Source organism: Melanerpes formicivorus, unplaced genomic scaffold (genome assembly GCF_026170545.1).
Source record: "Melanerpes formicivorus ecotype bairdi unplaced genomic scaffold, bMelFor1.0.p_v2 SCAF_8, whole genome shotgun sequence".
Lineage (NCBI taxonomy): Eukaryota > Metazoa > Chordata > Aves > Piciformes > Picidae > Melanerpes > Melanerpes formicivorus.
In genome coordinates, this window is record NW_027142360.1 from 23,121,839 (window position 1) to 23,132,663 (window position 10,825).

General features: G+C 45.2%; 1 protein-coding gene and 1 long non-coding RNA gene across 2 annotated transcripts; one reads left to right on the forward strand and one right to left on the reverse strand.

The window, feature by feature from the left end:
- Positions 1–360: 360 nt before the first annotated feature.
- BGLAP (bone gamma-carboxyglutamate protein) lies at positions 361–8,288 on the reverse strand. The gene is made up of 5 exons (XM_068141726.1): positions 8,274–8,288; positions 7,668–7,987; positions 5,416–5,451; positions 3,699–3,768; positions 361–1,734 (listed from the first exon to the last, which is right to left on the reverse strand). The coding sequence occupies exons 2-5, from the start codon at positions 7,732–7,734 to the stop codon at positions 1,605–1,607; spliced, it is 303 nt and encodes a 100-aa protein (XP_067997827.1). The 5' UTR covers positions 7,735–7,987; positions 8,274–8,288; the 3' UTR covers positions 361–1,604.
- LOC137442756 (uncharacterized) lies at positions 2,239–10,733 on the forward strand. Its single transcript, XR_010987763.1, has 4 exons — positions 2,239–2,361; positions 3,654–3,737; positions 7,227–7,344; positions 10,436–10,733. It is a non-coding gene; the product is annotated as an uncharacterized lncRNA (long non-coding RNA).
- The last annotated feature ends 92 nt before the right edge of the window (positions 10,734–10,825 follow it).

Here is a 10,825-nt window from a genome sequence, read left to right on the forward strand (position 1 = left end):
TAGCTGGAGCAAGTCATAGCAGCTTGCCAAACACAAGATGCTCACACTCACTCTGGCAGCCCTCTCTGTGGACTTACCCAGTGTTCTTTCAGAGAAATGCTGAACTCAGTAGATGGTGAACTGGAAAAAGCCTACCCTTCCTCTCCCTCGCTGCCATCGCGACCTAAATTTCAGTGCAGTCATTTCTGATAGACACCGTGGCACAGGAGGGGAGAAGGAAGCCTCACACATCTGGATTTTGCTCTTCAGGTTCCATAGGAGCAGGCTTTGTCTTCTAAACATCCCTAACCAGAGATAAAAGTTTTACAGAGGAACAGAAAGAAGCAGCATGCCAACCCGTTTTGCATAAGCAGTATTTATTGCAGTCAGCAGCTGTGGATAGCTGCACCAGCTTTGATGTAACCAGAGAGATTTGGACTCTCTCAGTCTCCTGAGGGTCAGCAGTCCCTGTCCTTGGAGATGGGATCTGCCATCTCCCTCTCAGGGGAGAAAAGCTGACAGAGCACATCAAGAGAGGCTGTGCAGAAAGTTGCTGAGCTACAATATCCCTACCACAGGACAAAATGAAGCAGTGCAGGGGGAAGAGGATATGTTTATCAACACAGACACACATATGTATGAGAGAGACACAGAGTGCTTTGAGCAAACCAAATGCTGACCCAATTTCAATCCATCCTTGAACTGATATGCGTTTTCTTTATTTCATAAAGTTCATTGCTTTTTATTCCTTTGCTTTCTTTGGAGCATGTTTGGCTTCAAGCATAAATGCTAAAACATCAGACAGGAAGAGGCTATTTTTAATTTTGCTTAGGTATATTCAGTTTCACCAGAAAACTGTAACAAACCCCCAGAGCTTTCCAAGCCACTTTTTGCAGTCCCTGAAGGCAGAGCACGAATGGAAGGGCTCATCTAAAAGGACTCCTCAAAAAACCCCTCTGGGGATTTATCTCTTGTTGCTCTACAGACAGACTTTGTGACAGAATGGTCAGAGGAGTGTTCTAGAACCTGATTTCTGGTGATGTGAGAGTATTTCCATGCCCCTACCTTTGCAAAATGATCCTACACTGTCACGTATTTAGAGTGATTGTGTTACCTGAAAGCACTGAACTTTCCCAGTTACTGTAACAGAAGGCAGCTCTTCTGCCTTCTTCCTGGTGAGCACCCCCACAAGGAGATCCATCAACATTTTTATTTACACATGTTGTGACATCCTCCTCTTACAAACACTCTGCATTTTGTAGCAGAGGACAAAAGGTCTTGGTGTGTCTCTAAGGCATGCACTGATTTTCTTCAGATGAATCACAATTTCTTTTCATCTGCTGCTTCAAGGGGTTTCAAGTGGAAAGACATAACACAGTCTTCTCAATCACTTCTGGTGAAGCTCAAAATACCACAAAATATGACTGAAGATAAATGTTTCTGAGGAAAGGAAGACAGCTAACACGAGCTCAACAGCTTGGATAATTATTGCTTTGCAGTTCCAGCTGCGCAGGGAGAAATCAGAAGGCAGCCCCAGTCTACATGGTTTTCGTCCTTGCTTCCTTCCAGCCCACAGCCTTCTTTCTCCTGAAGGGCTCAGAGTGAAAGAAGTGACCATCTCATCCTTAGTATCTCCCAAAGAACCGATTGTAGGCTGTGTAAAATCCTATTTGGTCAGAGAGATAGTCACAGGGAGGGTAGTTTTCACAGCGCTCGTGCATCTGCTCCATTGGGCTTTTGTAATACTCAAGGTACCTGGAGCAGACAGAGAGAGATAAAGAGAGAGAGAGATGCCATTCTGCACATTCAGCTGATGTAGCTGGAGAGCTTTCACACCCATGACACTAACATGAGAGGAGTGATTCTCCAGGGTGCCCCATCAGGAGATTTCTCAAGGTAGGTTAATTTACATGAGTCATGTTGGGAAAAGTTGGCACTGAATCCAACTCAAAGCAATTGCTTTGGAGATTTTATGATCAAAGGAGACCACAGAAGCAGTTAGTGTTAGGTTTTTTTGTCCCCAACCTTATTCTCCAACTACCCAGGAATCTTTTCTCTATTGTTTATGTATTTATATTACCTGCTTCCTTTTGTTTTCTCCCAGTTTATGACCACTTTTCCTTTAGCTTAAGGAGTTTCATTTAATCACCTTTTCTGTTGTTAACAGTGACACTATCTCCACTCAGCTTTTCTTTAATCAGGCTAAGCAAGCCCAAATCTTTTAGTTTCAACTACACTCTCTGGATTTCCCTCTCAGCTCTTATTCCAGGTTTGGTTATCTTTCCTGATGACTGCACACAGTGCTGCTGGAGAAGTCAGGAGGAGAAGACGACAGACTGAAAGAGTTGGGGCTGTTCAGTCTGGAGAAGAGAAGGCTCCAAGGTGACCTAATTGTGGCCTTCCAGTATCTGAAGGGGGCCTACAAGAAGGCTGGGGAGGGACTTCCCACGATCTCAGGTAGTGATAGGACTAGGGGGAATGGAATGAAGCTGGAGGTGGGGAGATTCAGGCTGGATGTGAGGAGGAAGTTCTTCATCATGAGAGTGGTGAAGCCCTGGAATGGGTTGTCCAGGGAGGTGGCTGAGGCCCCATCCCTGGAGGTGTTTAAGACCAGGGCTGGATGAGCCTCTGGCCAGCCTGATCTAGTGTGAGATGTCCCTGCCCATGGCAGGGGGGTTGGAACTAGATGATCCTTGTGGTCCCTTCCAACCCTGACTGATTCTATGATTCTAAGTCACATTGATAGCTCATTAGTTCTTACTTTGTTTCTGTGTTTGGTATACCCTGCAGTACCCTTTAATTCCATTTGTATACCCTGCAGTACCCTTTAATTCCATTTGTTCCATCTGTATTTCCAGACTAACCTTATTTCATGACAAAGTTATACCCTGAGCTCAGTCCCTCCTGTTTAATGCTTGTAGGAGAAGCTGCTTTTATGATGCCCTACCTTTGAGGGGAGAGTCAGTACATTTTCACCTTGTTTTAAACCACTGCAGGTTTCAACCTGAGTTGCTTCCTCTGCTACAGCACTCTGATCCAGAGTACTGCCAGAGATGGGGCCTCCCAATCTTCTATTGTCTAAAAGACAAGATTATCCCCCCAGTCCAAAGAAGGATTGAATAAAAATTCTTTTTGCACAGGCCTACATGAGGCAGTGACTTAACAAGCTCTTCCAGGGAAAAAAAATGCAAAGCACATTGTTGGATGTCCCCAGATTTCTGCAGATGTTTACAGCTAGGATTTCTCCAAGCCTTTGTGCCGAGGATTTTTGCAAAACAAACAAAATACAGCTTCAGAGAGAACAACCATTGTGATCCAGGCTCATCCCTGCAACAGAGCCATGCTCTTGTAGGGAGCCAAAAGTGATGACCTGTCATCACTCTGTCATGCTCATCACCTCTGTTGACCCTAAAGATTAGAGCACTTCTAATTCATATCCTGATGTCCCCTCTCAGGCTAGCCCAGACAGCTAGTACTGTCTTCTTCCCTGGGAGGCATATCACAGTTCAGCTATGAGCTCCCAAAACAATATTTTGGGGGGTGGGGAGAGCTGTTTCTCTATCAGTAAGTGTCTTCTGCAGCCATTATTACTTTCAACACATGAAGGTGATAACATAGATGTACAAGCAATTAATGCCTTGTCATGTCCTGTTGCCTTCCCACCCCCTCTTCAGAACAGGTCCAGAATCCATCTCTCAGCCTGACTGGAGAGCTGTTACCGTTCATACAGGTTGGATCTCTTCTGCCTCTTCACAAAGGTATTGGCAACTTCTTTTTTAATCCTGATGCCTAGCAAGAGAGGATGCAGTGGGTTAGAAATGCAGGGCCGTGGACTGGGAGAAACAGAGAGTAGCCTAACCTCTGAAAATGGACAGTCTACTCTCCTCACAAGTAAATGACTGTCATGAACCATCTGTCCTAATTGCCCATTCATTTCCCCCCACCGCACTGTCCACTCAGGGCTCCCTCCTCACTCCAACTTGCTGTAGAGAGCAGTAAGGTCTCCCCTGAGCCTCCTCTTCTCCAAGCTAAACAAGATCTTTCTGCCATGACAACATTGGCTCCTGGCTTCTGCTAACATACCCATCAGAGCAGTCTCTTTTCTCCCTTGGATTTCAATCCCCTAGGGATTTCTGCCTTGTGGTAGTGGTGTGGAGCACCCCACAAACAGCAGGTAGAGCCACTTCACTCTTCATCCCCTGCAAGGGCTCAGCACAGCACAATCTCACTCCATGAGATGGACCTCCATCAGCAGAGGTGTGCACAGGTTGCTAGCACACCAGCAACACAGGCAGCTGCACACCAGTACATGTTTCAGCAGGGAAATGAGCAAACTGTCACTGTCACAGGGGGAAGAAGTTTCTAAGGTCTCCCCTATGGTGAGATTTGTGCTCTTCACTTACCATCATGGGATGTTTGTCTGTGTTTCTGTTTGGCAGGTAAGAGGTGCCTCTTTTCTAGCAAGCTGGGGTTTAGTTTGGATCAAAATAATGACTACACAGAAACTGCCAGTTAATAAGGTGTCAGAAAACACCTTTCCCTGAACACTTTTTTTTGCCTTGCCAAATCTATGTTTATATTGGCTCACTGGAGAAACACCAGCTTTCATGCTCCTCAGCAGCAATGTTATCCTTTAAAGCATGAGAAAGGAGAGACAGAGACAGGGGAGAACGAAAGGGATTTTCCATACAGCTTTCTGCCAGGCTCAGTTTGCTGCAAAAGCTGTGAACATCTCAAGGTGTGCAAATCCCCCATGTCCTAGATGACCTGACAGGGGGGACTGCACCCCTCAGCAGCAGCCAACAAAGGCACTTGTGCTTCCACACTCTCCAGGTTGTGGCATTTGGCAGGGATGTCACAGCCTGTTGCTGTGAGGCACCAAACCTCTCTGCTCTGATTCTGCACAGCAGGCTGACTGCTGAGCACATCCAAAACACCAGTGCCTGGAGGCCCTACGGTAGGTTTTGCACTCTTAACAGTGCAACAGTCACTTTGAATAGGTCTCTGAAGCAGAGAGATTGACCATATTCCTCTACTCTCACCACCCTGTGATCCTGGAGGGCAGATACATCCAGCTGCTAACATCCTGAAGGACTCCTGTCATGCCTGGAGGCTGCTCAGAGGTTGTGGAGATGCAGACTATGGTACTAGCACACTCAAGAGTGATACTGGGCTGCTGATGGAGAGAACTTGACCTCCCTGGTGTCTCAGGCCCTCATGGTTGTGAAAGGCAGTCATACTGCTGCAGGTGCTCCTGCACCTCAAGGACTGCAGCAGTGAGGAAACAAAAAAGGAGCAGCTAGAATCACAGAATCACCAAGGTTGGAAGAGACCTCAAAGATCATCAAGTCCAACCTGACCAAGGGGGACTCAGCATTGTTCTTATTCACCCCTTGAAACTATCAAAGGGAAGGCAGATGCAGGAGAAATACTCACTGTCAGTGCTGGGAGATCCTGAGGGGTCTTTGGGATCTGGAAAACAGACAGAAAGGAAGAAATTTGCTTGTGAGTCCTCCTCCTCTGCTCCACTCTGTAACTAAATCCCTCTGCCTGCTGGCTGGATCCAGTTCCCCCTCACACTTTTCCAGAAGGTCTGTTCCTCCCAAAAAAGGAGGAATTGTTTGATCAACACTTATCATCTAGAAATAGAATCTAATTTAGAAACTTCTCCACCACTTCTCCACCTGTTATGCCCAGATTTGTTTAATTTCAACTTCCTCTGAGCCAGATTAAATGATACAGTAAACATTACCCACCATGGGAGCTAGAGGAGGATCTTTCTCTTTCATCCTCCCCATCCTGGCTAAGAGCAGGGAGGGACAGGGCTAGCTGAGCGTTTGAGCAAAACCTCAGATTTGGACAGAACCTAAAGCAAGCTGAGCATCTCTTCTATTCTTGGAAAGAGAGATTCCCTTGATTTTGAGGAGAACTTGAAAGGCATTGGTAGGGAAGAGAAATGAAATCAAAAGTTAGGAATAAGATCAAAAGTTAGGAATAAGATGAAAAGTTAGGAATAAGATCAACAGTTAGGAATAAGATGAAAAGTTAGGAATAAGATCAACAGTTAGGAATAAGTTCAACAATCAGGAACCATTCTGTTATCACAGCTTTCTGGTTCAAGTTTGAGGTACCTGACTCACCAGGCCTTCCAAGAGGAATTTAGACACCATTTCTGTTTTCAGTCCTAATCTTAATCCCTAATTCTCTCTGCAAACAGCCAAGGAAAGTGTTCTCTAAGGGAAAAGGGAGGTGTCCTAATCTTGGCTCTCCCAAAGAGCTCTGTTTCACAGGGTGTTTTTTTTTCTTCCACTATTTCATCATATGTTTGAACAGTTCCATTGAAGTCACCAGGAACTTGCCATAAGTGTACTTGTGGGCAGAAAAGGGGCTCTTGAAACCCAGAAAACAAACAACAACAACAAAAATTAAAGCTGCCAAAACAAAGAAACAAACAAAAAAGTGTGACAAGGATTGGGTGTAGTGCTATTTCAAAACCAGTGTTTCTATTCCTTGGATCAAAACAGTAAAATGAAATTAGAAGTTCCTCCAAGGTCCTTAAGCATTTTGGGACATAATAATGACTTTTAAAAGCAGATATATGCTCAAAAGTTGCGGGGGGGTGAAATATGAGAAAAAGACTAACAGAAGGAAAAGACTCACAGTGTCACAGTATCACCAAGGTGGGAAGAGACCTCAAAGGTCGTCGAGTCCAACCTGTCACCACAGACCTCATGACTAGACCATGGAACCAAATGTCACGTTTAGTCCCCTCTTGAACACCTCCAGGGACGGTGACTCCACCACCTCCCTGGGCAGCACATTCCAATGATGAATGACTCTCTCAGTGAAGAACTTTCTCCTCACCTGGACTCATCAAACATTTTATATGTCATCAAACATTGTATGTTTGCCACTACAGAACAGGACACGTCCATACCAAGGAGTGAAAATTTCACTCTAAATGAGATAATGCAGGAAAAGGCAAGAGCTCTCCTCTGCTCATCTTCTGTTTTCCTGCTGTAAGGGGAAAATACTGGCTTTTTTCTGAGCTTTCCTCCCTTCCCTCTCATGTCATCAGCTGGAGAGCTGCCACCACACTGCAATTTCTTCATTATAAATCTACCATGGCTAAATCACCTTCAAATGCGATGTGTTCTTATTTCAGTATGACGAATCCCTCCTTCTTAACAACCAATAGCAGGTTCTCTTTTCTGCAGAAGTTCCCCACTTCTCACATTTCCCTGCAGGTGAAGCCTTGACTCAGTAGCTGTGATCCTACAGCATTCCAGGACTGGCAGGCACAAAATCCCTCTCCTTATGGTCAACATGAATCTGCTTGCAACAAAACCCTCTGTCAAAAAAAAAGTGAGTATCCAGCATCCCTTTGTTGGTTCACCTAAATGCTAAACTACTTTAATATTTCAACAGTATTATTATCATCATCATCATTATTGTTGCTGTTGTTGTTATGAACAACAACATGTGAACAACAGTGAAACTGGGAGGGGGTGGTGTTTGACCAGCAGAAGAAAGTGCTGAGCAAGAGATGAAGCTCTCATTCCCTAAGATCTCTCTCCTCCATGCTCTGTCTCTGAAGTTGTGCAATGACCAGCAGTGCACCTCCTCCCCAAAAGCTGCAGGGTTGAGCAGAGCTCCTGAGAGCCTTCCCAGGAAGACATCTCCCTTACCTTTCTCACAATAGCAGAGCACTGCCAGGGCCAGAGACACCATCAGCACTGCCAGCAGACTCCTCATGTCTTCTTTGGCTGCGCTAGGCTCCCTAACCTCAGAGCTTTCCTGGAGGTTACTGAAGTTCTCTGCAGCTTGCTTTCAGGCAGCAGTTTATATCCTGTGATCAACTGAGGAGATCATTGCTCTGACTTGTGTTCTGGCATTTGAGCTCCAAAATAAAGTTCATCTTTTGAGGTAGGAGGTACTAGGTCCTGGCAGCCATCTTGACATCTGTCTCAGGAAGATGATTTTTTTTTTCCTGAGGTTTTGAACAGGGCTGTTGAAGGAAAACAACTGGAATGTAAAACATCAGTTTTATTATAAACATGAAAGCCAACCAGTTTCTTGCTAGAAAGCCAGGAAAGAGACCAGCACACCCTGAGGTAGAGAAGCTCTTTTTGTGTGATGGGGCTCTCCCAATTGGAAAATCAAATGAAACTGTACCCAGTGATGACCCCTTTTTCCCACTCCACCCTGACCCATTCCCCTGAAGAGTAAAGAAACCCATGAAACAGTTTGCACAGAGCAAGCACAAAGTAGATTTTTGCTTCAGAGACTCTCACCAAGCCACTTCAAAGAGCTGAGATTATTCTCCTGTTGGGAACTCCAGTAGTTAGCCTGAGGGAGAGCCTTTCCTTTTACCTGCTGGAAATCTTCTTAGTTTGGAGGCTTTACTTTGGCTTCTCTTGTCTAAAAATCTCATTAACCATTAGCTTCCAGGACAGAAGTAGCTGTGGTTACTTGGTATGTGAAGTGTCCTGCAAGGACTCTTCTGCAGCCTATCTCCCATACCCCCTAAACCCTCCAAGTTCACAAAGCTGTATCCCACAAACAGCATATGGATCACATCTTCTTCTACATCATATCCAATCCTCCTCAGCCCCACATGCGAAAGACACATCCAAAAGTTACAGAATTCAAGCCCAAAAGGCTTCCAAGGGCAGTCAGAGCCATCAGGGATTTTGCCAATCCTCAGGAACACTTTTATCTTAGAGTCATTTCAGGATGTGTGGGGGGGGGAAAAACAACAACAGCAACTTTTCTACAGTCCAGGAAAGACTGAATGTGTATTGCTGACAACTTCCAGCAAAAAGCATCTTAAAGCATAACACACTAATAAATTCATAAATCAAAAGATTAATCTACAAATCATAGACATTCTAGGAAAGTTATGCTTCCAAAAGAACAACATTGGAAGAATAACAATGTGCAATTCCAGTAATCCAAACAGCTATACTTTTTTGCTCTCAGCTTTTCCCAACATTTCTAACCAGCATGTAGTCCTTTAAAAATGCTGCTTTGTTGCTTCCACTACCCAAATCCCACAGTGATCTCTGGTATTATTCCTTATTTATACTGGTAAATCAGAGGCTGGAATTGGGAGATATTTCTATTCCTTATTTATACTGGTAAATCAGAGGCTGGAATTGGGAGATATTTCTATTCCTTATTTATACTGGTAAATCAGAGGCTGGAATTGGGAGATATTTCTGGGCACAGGCCTAGACAGCACTAACACTGTGCCCTCTGTTTTGGTAGAGTCACAGTGTCAAGTCAAATCCAGACACTGCAGACTTGTTGACTTTAGGATGTGAAAGTTTTGTGCCAGCTGATTATAAGATGATCAGGGGTTTGGAGCACCTCTGCTGCCAGGAGAGGCTGAGGGAGCTGGGGGTGTTCAGCCTGGAGAAGAGAAGTCTCTGGGGAGACCTAATAGCAACCTTCCATTACCTGAAGGGGACCTACAGGAAGGGTGGGGAGAGGCTGTTTACAAGGGCCTGCAGTGACAGAATGACCAACAGTGGCTTCAAACTAGGGAAGGGCAGATTCAGATTGGATGTTGGGAGCAAGTTCTTTACCATGAGGGTGGTGGAACACCGGAACAGGTTGCCCAGGGAGGTGGTTGAGGCCCCTTCTCTGGAGATAGGAGGGAGCTTGTAGACAGGCAGGGGCTGGTCTCTTCTCCCAGGGAACCAGCACTAGAACAAGAGGACACAGTCTCAAGCTGTGCCAGGGGAGGTTTAGGCTGGATGTTAGGAAGAAATTCTTCATCAAGAGAGTGATTGCCCATTGGAATGTGCTGCCTGGGGAGGTGGTGGAGTCACCATCACTGGAGGTGTTTAGGAGAAGACTGATGGGGTGCTTGGTGCCATGGTTTAGTTGATTAGATGGTGTTGGATGATGGGTTGGACACAATGATCTCAAAGGTCTTTTCCAACCTGGTTTATTCCATTCTATTCCATATTCAAGGTGAGGCTCAACAAAGCCCTGGGCAGCCTGATGTAGCTGAGGATGTCCCTGCTGACTGCAGGGAGGTTGGACTGGATGAGCTTTGGAGATCCCTTCCATCCTTTACCATTCCACAATTCTAGGATTCAACTACTTGGGAAAACGCAGAGCAAGAGTGGGTGCACATATAACCATATGGATTTCCCCCCACCCCACTTAAACTCACCTACCTCTCACTTTTGCTTTTGCACAGAACTTTAGCAGCTGTCACAGTGGAGTTTCCTGTCAGAAGTGTTTTCAATAAATAATGCCCATGTCTTTCCCAAAGTTCATTTTCAAAGCTGGCAAAGCCTTACAGCATATTTTGGAAGGAGATGCATGCATCAGATAGATTTGCCTTAGACTTAATTTCACAGATTGATCAACAGTTTGATACTTCATATCTCATGGTCTTTGATAGCATGCAATCAAACTTTTCCATGTCTATAATTTGCAGATGCCTGTGGAAGCCTGGAGATGTGAATATCAAAAATCATCTGTGCTGGGCTGAGATAGAAGATGTCTCTTACACAGCCTACACCAAGGAGTGTTCAAGCTCCTGTGGCTGCTAACCAGCCCAGAGCAGCACTGAATGTCCCTGCTGATGCCTCTTGGTGTGGAGACAGGCTCTGGGAAGTGCCCTATTGCTGGTGACCACTCAACAGTGGTCATGCTCAGGCTTCAGTGGGCCAGGAGGTGCTGAGCAACCTGTGCAGAGGGTCAGACCACATCTTGGTTTCGAATGAGATACAAACAGTAACAGGAAATTGCTCTAAGTGAAAGAAAAAAAATGAGCTTGACACCAAGCATTGAATTTCTTTTATTTGTTTATTTACCACCTGGAGCT